This window comes from Saimiri boliviensis, chromosome 8 (assembly GCF_048565385.1).
Source record: "Saimiri boliviensis isolate mSaiBol1 chromosome 8, mSaiBol1.pri, whole genome shotgun sequence".
In the NCBI taxonomy this organism is placed as follows: domain Eukaryota; kingdom Metazoa; phylum Chordata; class Mammalia; order Primates; family Cebidae; genus Saimiri; species Saimiri boliviensis.
The window spans coordinates 69,709,119-69,732,269 of record NC_133456.1 but is presented as its reverse complement, the minus strand read 5'-3'; the positions used below and the strand labels follow the sequence as shown (position 1 = coordinate 69,732,269).

The 23,151-nt window shown below is 40.5% G+C and overlaps 1 protein-coding gene across 5 annotated transcripts in view; it reads right to left on the bottom strand.

Annotated features, from left to right (window-relative positions):
* The window catches only part of FXR1 (FMR1 autosomal homolog 1), a 66,902-nt gene that overhangs the window by 43,241 nt on the left and 510 nt on the right, over nucleotides 1–23,151 (bottom strand). For all 5 annotated transcript variants that reach the window (XM_039478507.2, XM_039478508.2, XM_039478509.2 and 2 more), the window contains exon 2: nucleotides 656–708. In XM_039478507.2, coding sequence (XP_039334441.1) covers nucleotides 656–708 — 53 coding nt within the window. The remainder of the gene's footprint in view (nucleotides 1–655; nucleotides 709–23,151) is intronic.

Here is a 23,151-nt window from a genome sequence, read left to right as displayed (position 1 = left end):
GGTTCAAGCAATTCTCCTGCCTCAACTTCCTAAGTCACTGGGATTACAGGAACCCATCACCAAGCCTGGCTAAGTTTTTTGTATTTTCAGTAGAGACAGGGTTTCACCATGTTGAGCAGCCTATCTCAAACTCCCGATCTCAGGTGATTCGCCTGCCTCAGCCTCCCGAAGTGCTGGGATTACAGGTGTGAGCCACCACACCCAGCCCAGTGCTCTTTTATAAACCTTCCTAACCAAGCCCAACATATTGTCTTCCCCATGTTTAGACTGCATACCCCTCAAGCAATTAAAGATGGCTTAATACTTATTCTGACGACCAGTAGTCAACTGGAAAACCTTCTACACCATCATTTGAACATTCTGGGCTTTTAATTATTAAGCATAAATATTATCATCTAATTTGTGCCACTGATTCATATCCATACATGTTCTGACAAAGAGAGTTATGAAAAAAGTAACAATTATGGACAGAAAAACAGGTAAAGAGTTATCAAAACTAGACTTAAGATCAAACAACCAAATTCCTCCCCCCCCACACACACTCCACCTCCAAAAGCAGAATCATTTTTCCACTGGCAGCAGGAACACCCAAAAACAAACAGTTTGGCACTGCCAATCTCTAAAATTAAGATCTTTGCCAACAAAAATAACTTACTTATTTTCAAAAACAACTGTAAGAGAGTCTTCATGAACATCTTTGATAAATCCCTGCAAAACACAAAAACATTATTAAAAACATTACCAATATTAAGCACTTCATAACTCTACAAGGCTGTAATCAAGATACAAAGACAGCATGGAATACTGAAAGGACACAGGGTTTGGAATTAGGCAGATATGAGTTTGATTTCCATCTTTACCATTTATGAGATATATGATCTTTTAAGTTACATAGCCTCTCTGAACCTCATTTTTCACCTGGTGTCATCTACCTGGAATTAGCAAAAGTAAACGTGCATTGCTGGAACATCTCAGGTATTAGTTCAGTGAGACAGTTACTTAGTATTATGACCAAGAGTTCACTATTTACTACCGTGACAAAGAGTTCAAGCTCTGGAGTACTGGCTCCCAGGATTTATAACCAAGCCCTATTACTTGTATATTCCTGAATATAGTTTTGACCTAATGAAATTAATTACAGTATCATACACCTAATGAAAAATTATGAGAACTAAATGAAGTAATATTTAGCACAGTACCTGGCAAAAATAAAGAATTTAATTTTGTTACAAGTGCTATCGGCCAGGCATGGTGGCTCACGCCTATAATCCCAGCACTTTGGGAGGCCGAGGCAGGTGGATCACAAGGTCAAGAGATCAAGACCATCCTGGTGAACATGGTGAAACCCCGTCTCTACTAAAAATACAAAAATTAGCTGGGCACGGTGGCACACACCTGTAGTCCCAGCTACTCTGGAGGCTGAGGCAGGAGAATTGCTTGAACCTAGGAGGTGGAGGTTGCGGTGAGCCAAGATTGTGCCATTGCACTCCAGCCTGGGCAACAGAGCAAGACTCCATCTCAAAAAAAAAAAAAAAAAAAAAAAAAAAAAAGTGCTATCAATATCACAGTCCACCTTCAGTAAAATGCATGACTAGATTTTGAATACTACCTTTGCCATTAACTTAATCTTATTTTTCCTAGATACTTCTCTTCTTCCCGTAAAATAAAACTGGGCTATAGTGAGTACATTGTTCACAATTATGACGGAATGAATAGTCTCAATAACAATTGGTTGTCATTTATCAGCCTTAAAATTAATATTAAAATTAGCCTTTGTACTCTTCCTTCCGTTGATTAATAGAGCTGAAATAAACCATTAAGGTCTGACATAAGAAAGAGGAAAGGACTTGAGTGTAGAATTATTGTTGCTGAAATCCTGATTCCACTACTATGTAACCTTAGGCAAGCTGTCCCTTGGCACTTGTATAATTACCATGAACATTAAATGACTTTATATTACTATGAATCAGAACTGCAGATTACTCAATGTTAATCAAATGCTTATACACACTCAACCACTGGGTACATAGGAAATACCTCTCTGAAACATCTTTATCACACTAGACTCCATAATGTCCACAGCAAACTAACTACATAAACACATGTATGCAGTATCTGGTCAAAGCATGGCAAAAATGAGCACATCTGTTTATCCCACTCCTTCCCAAAAGTCCATTAAGCAACACTAAAGACGTTTGAATAAACCCAAAAGAAAGAGAATAAAGGGAAAAGACAAACTTGCAACAACAACAAATTTTTTTTTAACTTACACAGTAAATAGAAGATTAACAGTAATAAAAAAAACGAAGCTTTGGGAGGCCGAGGAGGGCAGATCACCTGAGGTCGGGAGTTTGAGACTAGCCAGAACAACATGGAGAAACCCCATGTCCACTAAAAATACGAAAAATTAGCCAGGCATGGTGGCACATGTCTATAACCCCAGCTACTCGGGAGGCTAAAGCAAGAGAATCGTTTGAACCCGAGAGGCGGAGGGTGCAGTGAACCGAGACTACGCCACTGCACTCCAACCTTGGCAACAAGGGCAAAACTCCATCTCTCACTCACTCTCTCTCTCTCTCTCTCTCTCTCTCGCTCTCTCTCTCTCTCTCTCTCTCTCACGCACACACACACACACACACACACACACAGACTGCTATAGTGCTCTGCCTTGCAATTCTGGGTATTAATTAATCCTCCCTAAATTTAAATATAAGAGTTGCCACTCTAGTTCAGCCTCTGATTATCCGACTATGCTATACTGATGACTTTCTGGCCAGTTTCTCTATTTCTAGTAGGGCACACTCACTCTATCTATCTACCTACCTACCTACCTACCTGTTTCTAGCAGGCGCATTCCTATTGATTGATTGACTGACTGAGACAGAGTCTCATGCTGTTGCCCAGGCTGGAATGCAGTGGTATGATCTTGGCCTCCTGCCTCAGTCTCCTGAGTGGCTGGGAGTACATCAACCACACCCAGCTAATTTTCTGTACTTTTAGTTGATATGGGGGTTTTGTCATGTTGGCCAGGCTGGTCTCAAACTCCTGACCTCAGGTGATCCACCCACCTGGGCTTCTCAAAGTGCTGGGATTACAGGCGTGAACGACCACACCTGGCCCACATTCACTTTCTTTCAACAATCACTCTGGTCAGCGCATTCACCGTCATAGTACCAGCAAATATATCTATATTATACCCTTGCCATTTTTTTTAACAAATTTCAGAAACTGAGAATGTCCATGTTTATGATTAGTAAAGCATCAGAAGACAGCCATATTTTCAACTTACACTAACATTTTCTAGTTCTTCAACAAATTCACACAAAGTTTGAAAAGTCAAACTAATGTTTCCAGTTTCTGTATAAATCACATACAGTGGATTAGTTCAAATCAGAACTCTAAGTCACTAGAAAACTTCACTCTCCGTTCTCAACTTTATAATTTTTTCCCCTCACTCTCCTTTGTAATAAGATTTTTTTCTATCTAAAAACCAGCACTCTACCTTTCTTTCCCATAAACAGTTTGTACCATAAACATCAGCATCAACTTTGAGTGCACATTTTTCACAAAGTTTGAAACACAGCTCTGTACACTTTTTTTTTTTTTTTTTTTTTTTTTTTTTTCCTGAGACGGAGTCTTGCTCTGTCGCCAGGCTGGAGTGCAGTGGCGCCACCTCAGCTCACTGCAACGACTCCCTGGTTGAAGCAATTCTCCTGCCTCAGCCTCCTGAGTAGCTCGTATTACAGGCACACGCCACCACATCCAGCTAATTTTTGTATTTTTAGCAGAGATGGGGTTTCACCGTGTTGGCCAGGCTGGTCTCAAACTCCTGACATCATGATCCGCCTGCCCTGGCCTCCCAAAATGCTGGAATTACAGGCATGAGCCACGGCACCAGGCCCCTTTGCAAATCTTCTTTTATGCCAGCATCATTTGCCGTGAGATTTACTAGATTAAGGCCTGATATCTAGTCCTTAAAGTTTATTTGGACTGTGGTGAAGAATTTTTAATATCCTACTCTGTAAAATCTAATCCCCAATTCCTAAATGTTAGACAGACATGCTTCTAATGGCCAGATTTCTACGAAATTTAGTACACTTGATACAGGATACAGTCAATACTTTTAAATGTAGTTTTGTACTCTCCAAGTCACCAGAATGATGCTAGGTCCCCTTACCTGCTCAAAACACCCAAATTGACAGGGTTGGGTCTTTATCAAAATCTGACAGGACACACCAGCAACAGCCACATTTGTCTGAACATGACAGGGGCTTTATGCCTTTAAAGTCTCCGTAACTTTCATCCTCAGTCCCCATTTTTTTTTTTTTTTTTTGAGAGACGGAGTTTCGCTCTTGTTACCCAGGCTGGAGTGCAATGGCGCGATCTCGGCTCACCACAACCTCCACCTCCTGGGTTCTGGCAATTCTCCTGCCTCAGCCTCCTGAGTAGCTGGGATTACAGGCACGTGCCACCATGCCCAGCTAATTTTTTGTATTTTTAGTAGAGACGGGGTTTCACCATGTTGACCAAGATGGTCTCGATCTCTCGACCTCGTGATCCACCCGTCTCGGCCTCCCAAAGTGCTGGGATTACAGGCTTGAGCCACCGCGCCCGGTCTCTCTCTCTTCTGATTCATACTTACCTGGCCCAGGCCCCATATTTCTCAAAACAAAGCCTTTCACATTTCTTTTTCTTTTTCCTACATATGCCGACATGGAAGATTTCAAAGCATCCTTATTAAATGGTCACCTGTCTTGTTCACTCACACAGTCCAATATATGTTTACACTTGAAACACTTAACTATAAGATAATCATTATTAAATAGGCAGTGTAACACATTTCAAGTGTATTCAAATGTTCACAGCTTGCTGCAGATAAACGAAAAAAAAAAAACTTAAAATGTACCCATAACTCTGATAAAACAAGTAAGCATCATATAATAAAAAACCAGAAATGCCGCCGGGCGCGGTGGCTCACGCCTGTAATCCCAGCACTTTGGGAGGCCGAGACGGGTGGATCACGAGGTCGAGAGATCGAGACCATCCTGGTCGACATAGTGAAACCCCGTCTCTACTAAAAATACAAAAAATTAGCTGGGCATGGTGGCGCACGCCTGTAATCCCAGCTACTCAGGAGGCTGAGGCAGGACAATTGCCTGAACCCAGGAGGCGGAGGTTGCGGTGAGCCGAGATCGCGCCATTGCACTCCAGCCTGGGTAACAAGAGCGAAACTCCGTCTCAAAAAAAAAAAAAAAAAAAAAAAACGGAAATGCCATAAACTAAATGCAGAATGAAGGTAGGCATAGAAGGAACAGAAGGAATCCTTGAGCAGTGAAAAAACACTATCTGAAGAACTAATCTCAAAAGCAATCTAGTATAAAACAATTTTTTTAAAAAGGTTCTTGGTCAAAGATCCACTTGAGCGGCAAGTGAATAATCCATTAGCTTTCTAGATGTAAACAAGCAGCTGTAAAATAAAAATTTTATATAAAAAATGTTCTACTTACAGCAACAGCCAAAAAAAATAAACCTACAAGTGTTCTCAACAAAAATATGCACAGAAGCTATGCACAAAAATGGCTGAAGCTCTAATAAATAGAAAATTCAGAATAATGTAAAACACTATCATGTATGAAAATTTCAATATCCCTAACATTAACCTATTACTTCAATGGGATCCCACAGAAATACTGAGGAAGAATGTGTCTGTGTTGGGCAAGGAAGGGGAAGGTGGGTAATTAAATAAGTCTGTCTCAAAATTTTTAAAACAACAGCATTCTAAAAGGAAACTTCTAAAATGGGGTGGAGGGGGGATCTGGAGTGGGAGAGAACAATAACATTCTATACTTATCAAACTTTAAAGATTATTTTAAAACTACAATAATGAAAATGGAAAATACATTTTAAACGAACAGAACACAGATTCCAAAAGAAGGCCTAAGTCACTTAGGAATGGATTCTTTTTAAAATGGTATTGGAACATTTAAATAATTCTTGAGCAAAACAGAAATGGATGCCTTCACCAAAACAAACAAACAAAAAAAAGATAAAACATTCAAACTTAAAAAAAAAAAGATTTCAGGAGAAAACAGGAGCCAATGGAAGGGCTTTCTAACCAAAAAGGCAAAACCCCAAAACCACAAAGTTTGATAAAAGTATACTACCCGGAAGCTAAAATATAAAAGCATCACATACAAAGGAGAAAGGGGGGCAGGGTCTGAAACAACATACAACAGGGTTAAATCCCCAATTCCGGATATCCTCAGGTGAGTAAGAACTAGCTGACAGAAGCATCAATGGATATAAACCAGGTGAGCAAGTAATTGACAAGAAAAAATCTAATTTTAATAATATATAAATCTCCTTTAGAGTGTTACATATTTGTTACAATTTGTTCTGAACTTTTTCTCTTCAGTTGTGCCTTGTAGATCCTACCTTATTATAATATAAAGATCTACTCCTTTTTTTTAGATAGTGCTTATATGGTCTGTGGAAAGCAAAAGGCACACAGGATATATGCCCACTTTATGAACATGTTTTTTAAATTACAAAATATAGCTGAAAAACAAGTTTTTCAACTTGACAGGAACAGTCACAGAAAAAAAATGCTTTAAACAGGAAGAAACATGGTATGAATATATTTCAGGAGTTAGATTAATATGACAACTGGAACAAAAAATCTGAACAGATGAATTACAGACCCTGGCTGTGGAAAAGTCATCTAATGACTCTGCATGAGGACAAAATATCATTTACAAACCTCTCATTTTATAAGAGAACTCATTTTTTAAAAAATGAAGTTGAAACAAATACACATATAGCCCCAAAGTTTCACTCTCTAGGTTAAAAGTACAAATTTAAAACCTCATCTGTCTTGAGCTCTTTTCACTAAATCACTATGAACCAGATGATGAAACCGCTTTTGCCAATTCATACAGTTTTAAACTATAAAAGATTAAGTCTGGTAGTCATGTTAATCAGGGGAATAAGGTACCTATCATAAAATGATATTTAAGGCAAGGTTCCCAAAGTATCAAAAACTCACAACTGGTAAGGCAAAACTAGGATTCCAGCAGAAAGAATATTTTAATGTTTAAAATACTGATCAATATATCAGATATCTTGATTGAGTTGTGGCTTAGAAATCTATAGAGTTGTCCCTTCAGGAACATTCCTGATAAACTAATTAAGAAAATATCCTAGTCTAGAAAAATTCCTTTGACTGGAAAGTAACTACGATTTCAAATTTATCTATTATGGTAGGGGTTTTTTTTGTTTTTTGTTTTTTGTTTTTAAAGATGGGGTTTCACCATGATGGCCAGGCTGGTCTTGAACTACTGACTTCAGGTGATCCAACCACCTTGGCCTCCCAAAGTGCTAGGATGACAGGCGTGAGCCAACACGCCTGGCCTATTAATAGATTTTTTTATTAAACTCACTAATGCCTTCCTATCATTGCAATTCATTACAACACTAAATTTACATTCCTTATAACAGAGTAAACAGAAACTTTAAAACCTTAACCTTCAGCAGACTACAAAATGTAATCAGAAACAGCACAGCTTGAATCCGAAGTTTTAGAATATAAGTTCAGAACCAAAAACATCCAAGATTTACACCGTACTAAAAGTGTAACTCTCACAGTTCAAAATTCCGTTTTCTGATTGCAAAACAAACTTTTCTAACAACAGTCAGCAAAAAAGAGAAAAAAATATATAATCCTAAATAGAGGTTAGGAACTATCCTTAGCTAAGCCAACTTTTTAAAAACTCCAATCTCAAGATTTCAATCTATTAACATATTCACAGTAAAGCAGGGGACCTGTCAGGAATCACAACTCTAGTTCACGCTTTTTCTCTTAAGTAAGCAAAAGGAAGTATCAGACACACATTAGGGATTCCCTCAAAGGCGATCAAGTATTGTTACATAGTTTGTCACTCCAGCTTTTAGACTACTGTTTTTTTTAATTCTCTTCTCATGAATCACCGGCAATAACTTAAAAAATTTTTCTCTCTAGATACGGCACAACAGTCAGAAATAACTTTACATCTTTTTATGCCTTTGTCAAATGCGTTTTTTAAAAAAGGAAAGTGCAACTGATGGCTTAATTCCTGATGCAAAGTTGTGGTAAAGTACTTACTGTATTTCCAAAAATAAACTGATGAAAATTAATTCTTTATTAGAGACACTGGGCTGTGTGTCAGATGGTGAAAGGTCTTTCCTCTGACTAGGTTAACTCTCCATTTTCCCCAACTACACCAGTTAAATATTACTTCTGTGGATAAATGTGATTACAAAACACAGCCCATAAGAAAAAGTTACTAACTTAATTTATGCAAATTCAGCAACTCCAGTTTATTTTTTCCCAAGAACTGCCACAATGGATTTGATTATCACCTGTTATCCCTGATCAATTATCAGTTTATTTACTGATTCACACTGTGGCCCCAGTCTTGCTTTCCAGCTATCAATTTTAACAATTTAACATCTCTGAAATCAGGATTCGTCTTACAATGGATGGCATCTTGGAATATCTGACAGCCACATGTCAATCAGGATATAAATGTCGCTTTTCAGTGCTCAAACTTGGTTTGCTTGCAATTTTCCGTGGTACCTGATGGTAACGCCTTAACACTTCAGTCAGCAAACCAATGAAGAACCACTGTTAAGAATGACTGCGTTTCTTATCAGAATGTTGTTCTGTTGACACCTTCTGATAAAATCTAAAAGCACCAGGATCAAAGCTAACAAAGTAAGTAAAAATTTTTGGAAGAAAAATCCTAGAGATGATGGAGGAGAGCACTTTTAAAGCATGTCTACAAGATCAATACACTCTAGATGGCACTGAGGAAGATATTTTGAGAAGAAACACAAATATCTGAGTATGTGTTAACGAATTTCTTTTGCTTGAACTTCCCATTTTATGCATGGGAGTGTTTAAAAGATATCTTTCAGTGGGGCGCGGTGGCTCAAGCCTGTAATCCCAGCACTTTGGGAGGCCCGAGGCGGGTGGATCACGAGGTCAAGAGATCGAGACCGTCCTGGTCAACATGGTGAAACCCTGTCTCTACGAAAAATACAAAAAATTAGCTGGGCATGGTGGCGCGTGCCTGTAATCCCAGCTACTCAGGAGGCTGAGGCAGGAGAATTGCCAGAACCCAGGAGGCAGAGGTTGTGGTGAGCCGAGATTGCGCCATTGCACTCCAGCCTGGGTAACAAGAGTGAAACTCTGTCTAAAGAAAAAAAAGGTATCTTTCAATAAGTACATAAGAATACTAGAAGATAACCATGTTCAGATTAATTGGCACATTTCTTCTTTCTTCATAGTAGAGTGCCTCTTACACCTGATGCTGTTTTATGTATAATGAAATTGTATCAAGGCTCAGCACAGTGACTCACGCCTGTAATCCCAGCAATTTGGGAGGCCAAGACAGGTGGATTACCGAGGTCAGGAGTTTGAGACCAGCCTGGCCAACATGGTGAAACCCCATTCATACTCAAAGTACAAAAATTAGCTGGATATGGTGGTGAGCACCTGTAATCCCAGCTACTTGGTAGGCTGAGGTATGAGAATCGCTTGAACTCAGGAGGCAGAGGTTTCAGTGAGCCAAGATTACACCATTGCACTCCAGCCAGGGTGACAAAAGTGAAACCTGGTCCACCCCCACCCTCCAAAAAAAGAAATTGCATCAATCTTCCACTGACTTCCCAAATCTATATATGGAAAAACAATCTAAGATTCTGTTGATTCTAAACCCAGCTTCCAACTATTTAGACATCTCCATCCTTAGTTTACTGACACCTAAAATGAACATATCCACAGTCAGAATCTCCTGTTGTCTGCTCTGCACCCTACACTGTATGATCCATTTAACAGGATTTTGAAAATGAAAGAGAAAACTGAACAAAGCAATCTTTGTAAACCAGGGTTCTAAGAGAATACGGCCCAATGTAAAAAGGCATCCACTGTGTATAACGAATTAACTTCTCTCTCACACATCTACATAGTGCTACTACCTATGTGCTTTCACTGGGAGAAATGAGAAAACAGTGTTTCTGTGCTTTATAGTTCAGATTAGAAACTCAAGCTAAAGGCTGGGCATGATAGCTCACACCTGTAATCCCAGCACTTTGGGAGGTCAAGGCGGGCAGATCACCCAAGGTCAGGAGTGCCAGGTCAACCTGGCAAACAAGGCGAAACCCCACCTCTACTAAAACAAAAATCAGCTGGGTGTGATGGTGCACACCTGTAGTCCCAGCTACCTGGGAGCCTGAGGCAGGAGAATTGCTTGAACCCAGGAGGCAGAGGTTTCAGTGAGCAAGTATCACGCCACTGCATCCCAGCCTGGGCAACAGAGCAAAACTGTCTCAAAAAAAAAAAAAAAAAGAGCCGGGCGCGGTGGCTCAAGCCTGTAATCCCAGCACTTTGGGAGGCCGAGGCGGGTGGATCACGAGGTCGAGAGATCGAGACCATCCTGGTCAACATGGTGAAACCCCATCTCTACTAAAAATACAAAAAAAAAAAAAAAAAAAAAAATTAGCTGGGCATGGTGGCGCGTGCCTGTAATCCCAGCTACTCAGGAGGCTGAGGCAGAAGAATTGCCTGAACCCAGGAGGTGGAGGTTGCGGTGAGCCGAGATTGCGCCATTGCACTCCAGCCTGGGTAACAAGAGCGAAACTCCGCCTCAAAAAAAAAAAAAAAAAAGAAAGAAAGAAAGAAATTCAAGTTGCAAGCTGCAAAGTCTGATGTGGTGTCTTCTCAGATCTGGATAATCATCCTTATCTAGGCAACTTTAAAGTTCTCAAGATGGACACCAAAGGGTAGTCTGTAATCCCAACCCACTCAGGAGGTGGAGGCAGGGACATGGCTAGAGCCCAGTAGTTCCAGGCCAGCCGGGGCAACGCATCCTAAAACAACAACAATTTCTCTATCTGCAAAATAAAGGAGGTGAAGATTCTTAAACTGGGGTACTCCCAGACATTCAAAGATGTGCTAGGAGTACTTAAAGCCACTTCATCCACACAACTGCCATGGTAAATCTTCCTGGAGCTTTTATGACAAGTAATTTAGAAGATTCGTAATAAACACTATGTTTTTGGACTGTCTACATGGTTAACAAATACATAAAGAGCTCCTTATCAGGGCAAGGAAAAAAAATCTCACTAAATGAAGACACTACAACATAGTGGTTTCACTGTAAGGTCTCAGATCCCAGTACTTACGGTGTTGTAGGTAAAACAAGAGAGGGTCCAAGACAGTAAGGAAAGCAAAGTAAGATCCCTAACTGGCCTCATTTGCCAAAAGGCCGATCACAATGTTCCCTTCTCTAGATCTCTGTGTGGAAGTCCCAGAATACTACAGACTCTCTGGAGTAATTCTTAGGAGGGTCTATCAACCTGGAATGGAATCCAGCCCTCCAGGATGCTGAGCATCATCCTCTCACCCCAGTCCTAGAAGTGAGGCAGATCGGGCTAAGGAGGGCAAATACCTAATTGCCACACATGCAAGAAAAACAATCTTCAAACAGAGATGATTAATATATGGCACTAGCGTTAACTGCCTATCCATATGAATATGCAAAAATAATTCATGTACTAAATAAAACTGCAAAATAATCTAAGAAATTATATGTATAATCTGGACACAGACTGTCTTAACCAGGACTGGAAACCCAGAAGAGTTAATGGGAAAAAATAATTGAGTATGTTAAAAACTAAAATTTCACTATGTCCAGCAATACAAGAAAAGAAGTCAAAAGAATGCGGAGGCAGGTCGAAGTGTGGCTCATGCCTGTAATCCCAGCACCATGGAAGGTTGAGGCAGGAAGATCAATTGAGTGCCAGGAATTTGAGGCCAGCCTGGGTAATAGAGCAAGACCTCATCTCTACAAAAAATTATTTTTAAAAATTAGCTGGGCATGGTGGCACATGTCTTAGTCTCAGGTACTCTGGAGGCTGAAGTGGGAGGACTGCTTGAACCTGGGAGGTCAAGACTACAATGAGCCATGATCTTGCCACTGCACTGCAACCTGGGTGACAAAGTATTACTTATTTGAGGTCCTATCTCAAAATAAATAATTAATCTAAATAAATAGGTGAGAGAGGGAATACTTGCACATTAGGTGAGGCTTAATATCCGTAATACAAAAAGATTTCCAAAACTGACAAAGGACACCCCAACAGAAAAATGGGCCAAAGACAAGAAATTCTTAGAAAATCAAATTCAAATGTCAAAAAGTCAAGTCTGGAAGAACAAATTCAAATGGCAAACAAACATTAAAATTCACAAGTGGGATCAAGTTCTAACGAGATAATATCCCTTTACATCCGAGAGACTGGCAAAAATTAAACCTAATAAAGCCAATTTCTGGCAGAGATATAAAGAAAACCAGCTGCCATTTGTTGATGGAGAAAAGATTACTTTTCTTTTTGGAAAGTAATCGTTTTAACATTTATTACAGTTTTTTGGTTTTTGTTTTTTTTTTTTAAGGTTCCCTTTCACCAAGCTATTCCAGACTTTAAAATCTATCCAATGGAAATAGTTATGTGGAGCAAGAAAAAACTGAAAACAAAATGTATGTCTATTAACTGGGGAATGGCTTAATTGTATATATTCTTACAAATACATAACCTTAAATAAATCATACTCCACAAGAAAATCATCGAGATGTGGATGATCCTATTTTTATTTATTTGAGACGGAGTCTTTCTCTGTCACCAGACTGAAGTGTAATGACACAATCTTGGCTCACAGCAACCTCTGCCTCCTGGGTTCAAGTGATTTTCCTGCCTCAGCCTCCCACGTAGCTGGGATTACAGGCACCTGCCACCACATCCAGCTAATTTTTGTATTTTTAGTAGAAAGGAGTTTCACCCATTGTCCAGGATGGTCTGGATCTCCTGACCTCACGATCTGCCCACCTCAGCCTCCCAAAGTGCTGGGATTACAGGTGTGAGCCATGGCACCCAGCCAAATGATCTTATTTTTATACAGTAATATTGAAAAACCCTATACTTTTATCTGAACACATATCTATATACAATTCTGTGAGCATGATAAAAACATCTGGAACCATGTACACTTGCTACAAACAAGGGTTACCTAATATGGAGGGGGAGACGAGAGACCCAGGTGGTGAAGGGCAACCAGAAGCCAAAAAAAAAGAGGAAAAAATGCAATAAACAAAGTTTTTATATCGTACTTACATATGTGTGTGTAAAATTATACACATGTATATGTAAACATGTACCTTTAAGAGTTAGAATATATCAAATATTTTGTCAGCCAACACGTTTTCAATATAGCAGATACATGAATCACCGCTCCACACATCCATCTAATTTTTCCATCTCTAGGGATCTCGAATATACACTTTGTGTAATAAACTTATAAGATGCTTACAACACCTCAAAGATTCCAACAAGCAACAGTCAAGGTTGCTATTGCAATCAAATGTCTTAACTTTAAACAGCATACTTTTAAGATCTACAAAATCTAAATCTACAAAATAATTTCAAATCACAAGATACTTGTACCACAAATTTTAAAAGTCTGCAAATTTACCGATTACATTATACATTACAGTAATTACTGCATCATTATAAGTTTTTTTTTTTTTGAGATGAAGTTTCACTCTGTTGCCCAGGCTGGAGTGTGCTGGCACAACCTCAATTCACTGCAACCTCTGCCCCCTGTGTTCAAGGGATTGTCATGCCTCAGCCTCCTGAGCAGCTGGAATTACAGGCATCAGCCACCATGCCCTGCTAATTTTTGTGTTTTTAGTGGGGACAGGGTTTCACCATGTTAGTCTGGCTGGTCTTGAACTCCTGACCTCAAGTGATCCGCCCTGCCTCAGCCTCCCATAGTCCTGGGATTACAGGCTGAGTTACTGGGTGTGGCCAATTATGGAATAAACTCTAATTAGAAAAAAAGTTATTCAAGGAAAGTATTCAGCATTCATTAGTACTGACCATGTAACTCTTCCGAATCTGGGGAAAAAAGGGCGGGGGTAGCGGGGGTGGGGGGGGGGGACAATGAGGATGTGAAGATTTGTTAAACATACATAAGTAATCTAGTACTGCTTGCATACCAGTTATGTTCTTGGCTTGTTAGGTTCACCCATTTGTATGTAGTAACACACACTTCTTGTTGAAATGGAATAAGTTCCGTAATTGTTTCCTTTGTAATAGAATGATTTATGTTTCCAAATGACCAACCAAAACTATTCTGAGCCAGGCAGGATGGCTCACACCTGTAATCCTAGCACTTCGGGAGGCAGAGGCAGACGGATCACCTGAAGTCAGGAGTTCGAGATCAGCCTAGCCAACATGGCAAATCGCTGTCTCTACTAAAAAATACAAAAATTAGCTGAGCTTAGTGGTGCATGGCTTTAATCTCAGCTACAGTAGTTACTGAGGCCCGAGAATCGCTTGAACCCAAGAGGCAGAGGTTGCAGTGAGCCAAGACTGCTTCACTGCACTGCAGCTTGGGTGACAGAACTAGACTCGAACAAAAAAGCTATTCTGACTTTCTTGTTGCAGAGTTTAAGTTCTATACAGTTCCCTCTATGCATGCATAAAGTTTGTGACAGTATCTGAACTTGACCACGGTCAAAACATAACTCCTTTAAAAAAAAAATCATTTAAGTTCAGTTTGCACTAAAATCAGAAATGATAAAATTAGTTACTAAGATTACACATCATTCAACAAATATATATTGAGGGCTTACTATGTACTAGGTACACATATCAACAAAATTTAAGAGCTGAATATAACCGAAAAACTATAAAAACAAAAAGTTTGTATGAAAAAGAGAACCAAAAAAAGCTACCGATGATTAATTACATAGTTTAAGAAAGGAATTCGGCAGCCTCCGAGGGAGGCTCCTGATCACGAAGAAATCTCAACACAGGAGCGCATCCCTTTGCCAACAACAATCAACTTCATCAGCTCTCCTACTAATAGAGACCTCTGTTCATCCTCCCAAAACAGATGGCAAAAAACGCTGAAGCTAGAGTACGGCAGGCAAGTTAAAACAACTGAGAGCATAAATTATCTTAAAGAAAGAGGTCAGGTAGTGGCTCAAGCCTGAAATCCCAGCACTTTGGGAGGCCAAGGAAGGCACATTATTGGAGCCCAGGAGTTTGAAACCAGTCTGGCCAACATGGTGAAACCCCGTCCCTACTAAAAATACAAAAACTAGCCAGACATGGTGGCAGCCACCTGTAGTCCCAGCTACTCAAGCGGCTGAGGCACAAGAATCGCTTGAACCCAGGAGGCGGAGGCTGCAGTGAGCTGAGATCGCGCCTGGGCAACAGAGAGAGACTCTGTCTCAAAACAAAATGCATGAAAAACAGGTAATACTAATTTCACTTATTTAACCTAATGCATCTAAAATATTATACAAAATATAATCAATAAAAAAAAATTACTGGCCGGGCACAGTGGCTCACGCCTGTAATCCCAACAGTTTGGGAGGCGGAGAGGGGCAGATCATTTGAGGCCAGGCCAACATGGTGAAGCCCCGACTCTACTAAAAATACAAAAACTAGGCTGGGCGCGGTGGCTCAAGCCTGTAATCCCAGCACTTTGGGAGGCCGAGGCGGGTGGATCACGAGGTCAAGAGATCAAGACCATCCCGGTCAACATGGTGAAACCCCGACTCTACTAAAAATACAAAAAATTAGCTGGGCATGGTGGCACGTGCCTGTAATCCCAGCTACGCAGGAGGTTGAGGCAGGAGAATTGCTGAACCCAGGAGGCGGAGGAAGCGGTGAGCCGAGATCGCACCATTGCACTCCAGCCTGGGTAACAAGAGCGAAACTCCGTCTCAAAAAAAAAAAAAAAAAAAAAAAAACAAAAACTAGCCAGGCATGATGGAGGGCTCCTGTAATCCCAGTTACTCAGGAGGCTGACACATAAGAATCACCTGATCCTAGAAGGTGGAGGCTGCAATGAGCTTAGATCTTGCCACTACACTCCAGCCTGGGCAACAGAGCAAGACTCCTGCTCAAAAAAACAAAACAAAACAAAACAATTATTGAGGTATTTCACATTCTTTTTTTTTTTTTTTTTTTTTTTTTGGGATGGAGTTTCGCTCTTCGTTACCCAGGCTGGAGTGCAATGGTGCGATCTCGGCTCACCGCAACCTCCGCCTCCTGGGTTCAAACAATTCTCCTGCCTCAGCCTCCTGAGTAGCTGGGATTACAGGCACGCGCCACCATGCCCAGCTAATTTTTTTTTTGTATTTTTAGTAGAGACGGTGTTTCACCATGTTGACCGGGATGGTCTCGATCTCTCGACCTCGTGATCCACCCGCCTCGGCCTCCCAAAGTGCTGGGATTACAGGCTGGGATTACACCGCGCCCGGCTTCACATTCTTTTTTTAATACTAGGTCTTTGAAGCCCAATTTGTATTTTACATTTAAAGCATATCCCAATTCAGACTAGTCCATTTCAGCTCTGTGGATGGCGGCTACCATATTAGAGCAGATCTTTCTAAAGCAAAGGCATAACTCAAATCATTTCTCTGGGAATCCTCCCAATTTATTCCTCATAATTCTCCTTGTACAACAATTCATAATTAGTAATAATGTGGCAAAACATATTTGTACTTCAAATTATACTTCAAAAGAAGTACACCGTAACAGTTAAAGAGACTGGCTCTGTGCAGTCAAACTTCAGAGTCTGAACCTTGAATCAGCACCTAACTTTACAGACCTGGATTCACTTAGCCTCAGTATTCTCATATGGTGTTAACATTAACTGCTTCACTGTGGTTGAGAGGATTAAATGAGAAATTCGGGTAAGGTGCCTACAAAGTGTGGTAAGTAGTCTGTGTGCTCAATGAAAATTAGTTACAGTTGAGATGGGACTGCCACCAACAGAAACTAGCAAAGATTCCATAACTTGAAGAATAGGTTAAGGGAAATACAAGTGCTTCGTACTACATATGAAAAAACTATGTTGTTTACCTGGATGATCCTGCCAGTTAAAAGCTATTACAAGAATTAGCGGTCAATCATGGAATGAATGCATATTGCTCTTCCCACTACAAAACAACTAATCTGACAACCTGAACATTATGACAGAGAACTTACTCATAGTTGTAATTCAGCAAAGTGTCTGCCATTTTCCTCCTAATGAAAATGTAAGGTCACTACACTAAAATTTACTTTGAAAAATCCCTAATGCTGTCCAGACTCGGTAGTTCATACCTATATTCCCAGCACTCTGGGAGGCCCAGATGGGAAGATCACTTGAGGCCAGGAGTTTGAGACAAGCCTTGTCAAAATATTGAGACCTCGTCTCTACTAAAAAATAAAAATTTAAAAATAAAACCTACCTCACAGAGTCCTTGGTAGAATAAAATCAGGAAATACATATAAAAGCTTAATACATAATCTAGTAAAAAACAGGCTCTCATCTTAAACTATTATCTTACTCACAAGAGGCAAACAATTACCTGATACAGAAAATACACAGGTACACAGAAGTAAAAATATAGAAAAATTATGTTTTCTGGAAGTATTTAAAGCCAGGGCCTTGACCATACATCTCTTAATAGATAACATGTGCTTTTCTGCTTTCATATGTTTCGTAATTATGTCTTGCTCTTGTAATACAAAATATAAAACTTTATAAGAAAAATATGCATTTGGGCCGGGCGTGGTGGCTCAAGCCTGTAATCCCAGCACTTTGGGAGGCCGAGGCAGGTGGATCACGAGTTCAAGAGATCAAGATCAACCTGGTCAACATGGTGAAACCCCGTCTCTACTAAAAATACAAAAAATTAGCTGGGCATGGTGGCACGTGCCTGTAATCCCAGCTACTCAGGAGGCTGAGGCAGGAGAACTGCCTGAACCCAGGAGGCAGAGGTTGCGATGAGCCGAGATCGCGCCATTGCACCCCAGCCTGGGTAACAAGAGCAAAAGTCCGTCTCAGGGAAAGAAAAAAAAAAAGAAAAAGAAAAGAAAAATATGCATTTGACTTTTTTTTTTTTTTTTTGAGACAGTCTTACTCTGTCACCCAGGCTGGAGTGGAATGGTATGGCTTTGGCTCACTGCAACCTCCGCCTCTCAGGTTCAAGCAATTCTCCCACCTAAGCCTCCTGAGTAGATGGGACTACATACAGGCACATGCCAACTCACCTGGCTAATTTTTGTAGTTTTAGTAGAGACTGGAATTCACTATGTTGGCCAGGCTGCCCTCGAACTCCTAACCTCGTGATCCATCCCTGCGTCAGCCTCCCAAAGTGCTGGGATTACAGGCATGAGCCACTGTGCTGGCCTAAACTGACATTTTAATAACTGTGATCGACATTAACAAGTTAGAGTAGAAAATCCCAGCCTTCCTTCCCCTCCACAAATAGCAATGTTTTGCAACTATCTGTGAATAAAAATAAAAATTGTTCTTACCAATTTTCACTCTGAGTTAAATCTCCATCCCTTAGCATTTTAATGAAAATCACCTTTTTAAATATGCACAATCACCATTTTAAAAGATCTGAAACTACGTATTTTTAAGAGTGCCCTAATATTAAGACAGTTTTCATCTTTATATATTCAATTACGAATCTCCACAATGGAACCAACTAACAAGATTCTGTATTAACCTTGAAAAGTCAGTATACGCTCTCAACACAAGTCCTTTACTATAATTCTATGGTTCATTATTATTGATAATATACCTACTGCATTATTTAGATTGTGATCAAATTCCACTTAATATTAAATTAAGCTAAATACAGAAGTTAATTACAGGAATATTATAGGACTTTGAGATTTGTTTTGTTGTCAGTTACAAAGTTAAAACAGAGCTCTAAAAGTAATTAACTCTACCTTCTGTACAAAGTGCTTGAAATCTTTTTTTTTTTTTTTTTTTTGAGACGGAGTTTCGCCCTTGTTACCCAGGCTGGAGTGCAATGGCGCGATCTCGGCTCACCGCAACCTCCGCCTCCTGGGTTCAGGCAATTCTCCTGCCTCAGCCTCCTGAGTAGCTGGGATTACAGGCACGTGCCACCATGCCCAGCTAATTTTTTGCACTTTTAGTAGAGACGGGGTTTCACCATGTTGACCAGGATGGTCTCGATCTCTCGACCTCGTGATCCGCCCGCCTCGGCCTCCCAAAGTGCTGGGATTACAGGCTTGAGCCACCGCGCCCGGCCGGAATCTTAGAGATTATAGGTTCCCTTGGAACATCATGGAAAACTTTCCTCTCTCTAAGCCAGAAACTGAGTAACTCATTTTCAACTTCTATTTACAATTACATTCATGGTCAGACCCAATGGCCCACACCTGTAATCCCAGCACTTTGGGAGGCCAAGGACGGTGGATCACTCGAGGTCAGGAGTTCAAGGCCAGCCTGGACAACATAGTGAAACCCCATCTCTACTAAATATACAAAAATCAGCAGGGCATGGTGGCACATGCCTGTAGTCCCAGCTACTCGGGAGGCTGAGGCAGGAGAATCTTGAACCTGAAAGGTGGAGGTTGCAGTGAGCCAAGATTATGCCACTGCACTCCCGCCTGGGCAACAGAGCCTGCAGGATTCCATCTCAAAAAAATATAAAATTATACTCAGCCCAAGGCCATATAAATTTTATATTAATACATCAGTTAAAAAGCACTTTACGTTGGACATGGTGGCTCATGTCTGTAATCCCAGCACTTTAGGAGGCTGAGGCAGGCAGATCACCTGAGGTCAGTTCAAGACCAGCCTGACATGGTGAAAACCCATCTCTACTAAAAATACAAAAATTAGCAGGGCATAGTGGCGGGTGCCTGTAATCCCAAGTACTCGGGAGGCTGAGGCAGGAGAATCGCTTGAACTCAAGAGGCGGAGACTGCAGTGAGTAGAGATCACGCCACTGCACTCCAGCCTGGGGGTTGGGGGGAGAGAGCGAGAGAGCAAGAGCGAGCAAGAGCGTGTGTCTCTCTCTCTCTCTCACTCTCACACAGCAGTTTAATGATACAAATGGGTAGGAGGTTTCTTTGGGGTAATGGAATGTTCTGAAGGAAGACTCAGGCAGTGGTTATACAACTCTGTAAACACACTATCATGCAACTGTACACTTAAAACAGGTTAATTTTATAAGATAAACATTCTACTTCAATAAAACTTTTTTTTCAGGGCACCTTAAATGTCCAGTAGCATAAAACCTAAGATGCTACTCTAGGTATGAGAAGTACAAAAGTACAAAGGCTATGTTATTTTATGTAACACCATAGCCCACCATCAAATGCTTAATTAACATCTTCCCATTCTCTCTCATCCCCACAGATTTTGAGGGCTGCAAACATACACAAGTCAAGTTTTTATCTCATTAACTATAGATTCACTGTTAAATGCAGAATAATATGCACGCCATCATCTGTTTACATACTATTTTTTAAAGACTACCCTAATTTTAGGTAAAATACTCAGATCTTCAGCGCTTCTCTGGTTCCAATTAATTTGTGAAATGAAGTTTCAGTTCTACTAGAAAAACTTTAACCAAGGTCTACAGACCACTGCCTCAAGGCCTGATAACTGACTTTGAAATTCATCAATGGTAATGCACACTTATAGCCAATGTGTGTCTTCTGTGTATATAGGGAGGAAGAGGAGGGGGAAAAGGGAAATTCAGATCACTTGTACATTGAAAATCACCATACACACACACACACCCCCCCCACCAACAAATACACTAAAATGTTAACAGCTCTCATCAAGGCAACTTCTAGCTTTTGCTGAGTTCCGAAATTCCCTCAGTGACTATGTATTATCTTCTAAATTAGAAAAAATTAAAATTGCTCCTATGCTAAACGGAAGCCAGTCTCAAAACACTACACAATATATTTTATGATTCTATATATGTAACATTCTGAATAAGGCAAAACTATGAAGACAGAAGACACTAGAGGCTGGGGTTGAGGAATGGCTAACTAAAAAGGGCCTGACAGAAATTCGGGTGCTATGAATCTTGATAAATGCTGACAACTGTGTAATCACCACCACATTTAAGGTGACAGATAATCTTGATTAATTATCAGCAAAAAATGCTTATCTTACTGTATGTAAATTAACTGCAACTTTTAAATTCTAATGATAAAAAGCAATAAATTTCTGTACAATAAGCCAATGTTTTTCAAGTCAGCAGTTTAACAGGATACAAAATACTGGCTCACTGAACTACTTCAAATCTCTCATATTAAGAGAGATTTGTTCAGGGGTCCATTGTTAAGGTAACAGTAAGGTAAGCTGAAATACAGACCCAGAATTCCCATTTCTTCACTTCAAATCCAGGACTCTCTTCCACTACTTCACCATTCCCATTCTTCCAGAGTTCTGAAGACCACAGTGTCCACAAAGTGCATGTGCAAGTGGATTATGGCTGGACATAGAATGCCCAATATGCAAGTGTACATTCTTTCAGTGCACACACTTGAGTGTCCTTTCCAACCCTGCCAAAGTACCACCTCACTTTGTGAGGCAAATGAGTTACGGAGTCAAAGCTTAAGTAGAACCAAGCAGTAGACTGCAGAGCATGCATAGAGATCAATAATAAATACTTCAGAGTTCCAAAATGGGGACGTTTGATTCCTTGTGAATTGACTGGGGGAAAAAAATACCATGAGAAACCGAAGAAAGACTGCAAACAATCTTTGAAACAAATTGACTACCTTCGCCTTATTTAAAAAAGGAAAACATAGCTTGTATAGCAGGCTAATGACAAATATACTTTGCAAAAAAGAAATGGCAGTCTACCACATGCATGATGTAGAATGTGTTAAAAGCAAAATAATCACTTTATTTTTCCATCATGCGAGACAAAAATGCCTATCTCCCTTATACAAGAACTATACAGCCAAATCGTGAGAATCCAAAACTTTTCGGGAAAGGGGTGGGGGATGATGCAAAACGAGTTATCTACGCTTGATAGGAAAAACGTGGCTAAGTCTGTTCTTTTCGCCATCTTATCCAGCGAACCATATCTGCAGTCGTCCAGGGAAGGCAACCACCAGGTTTCAATAACAACGAAAGTCAATTAAATATCCACTCAAATTTCATCTCGGTCATCTGTCTGACATCAAGTCTTAAACCTAGAACGTAACGTTAATGTAACTACTCACGCATTAACTTACGCATTAACTTAAAGTCTCATTTCCAACAGGCACTGTTCCTACTTTACGTTTACCACCTAAGGAGATTTAAACTTGTGAAAAGCTTAGGGATATCCTTTATACGCTGTGATTCCCCATTATGCTAGTACCACGTGACAGTTAAACCAAATCCACAGAGCTAATCAGTAAACTAAGAAAGGAGAAACGAAACGCTGAAAATAGAAAATCATGGCCAAATAAAATAAAAACTCGTGGGATAAAAGGTACGCTGAAACGAAAACCTGTGAGAAATCATTTTGTAGGCGCACAATACTCATGCATATTAGAAGGCCCTTCATAAAAATAGCCAAGACTCTCAAACATTTGAGATGCTGGCTTAGTGAGATTGACTGACAGACAACAGCTGGGGAGATTCTGTATTGCTCTTGTAACATCCTGGCATACTCCGGGAGAATGAGAAAAGAACGCTATAGCGGCAAAAAATAAGAAAATAAAAAATAAACTAGTAGGATTTCATTTTTAGATATGTGAACGCTGAAAGCCCCTACCAAATTCCTGTACTGTATTTCTCCTACGTTTTCCAGCCCCGATTTCATAGTAATGCATGTTCTTCCTCCCCAACCAAACAAAAAACCTCGTGGAAAAACACACACACACACACACACACACACACACACACACACACCCCTCCCTCCAAAAACAGGGGCAGTGATACAAAGAAACTGGTCACCTCTCCGCCTATCTCCCTGATCCATTTCACATTTTAAATCTTACTTGAAAGCGGAGAACTCCCTCCTTTTCTTCCGTAACAGAGGGGCTAAGGCGCCGCCCAATTTCCCAGGCCGCAAAAATATTCCAACCCGCCACAATTCAAGGTTTTCTGCTTTTCCGTCTTCGATCCTATAATCCTAAATCCGGCACCCCCATTCTCCTCAGACGCTGAAGATGTGCCGGCCCGAAACTCAAAGACAAGGGGAGAATTCCAAAGATTCCGCGCTGCCGGCGCCCCGGGGGGCGGGGAGGGGTCGCGGGCGCGGGCCGAGGCTC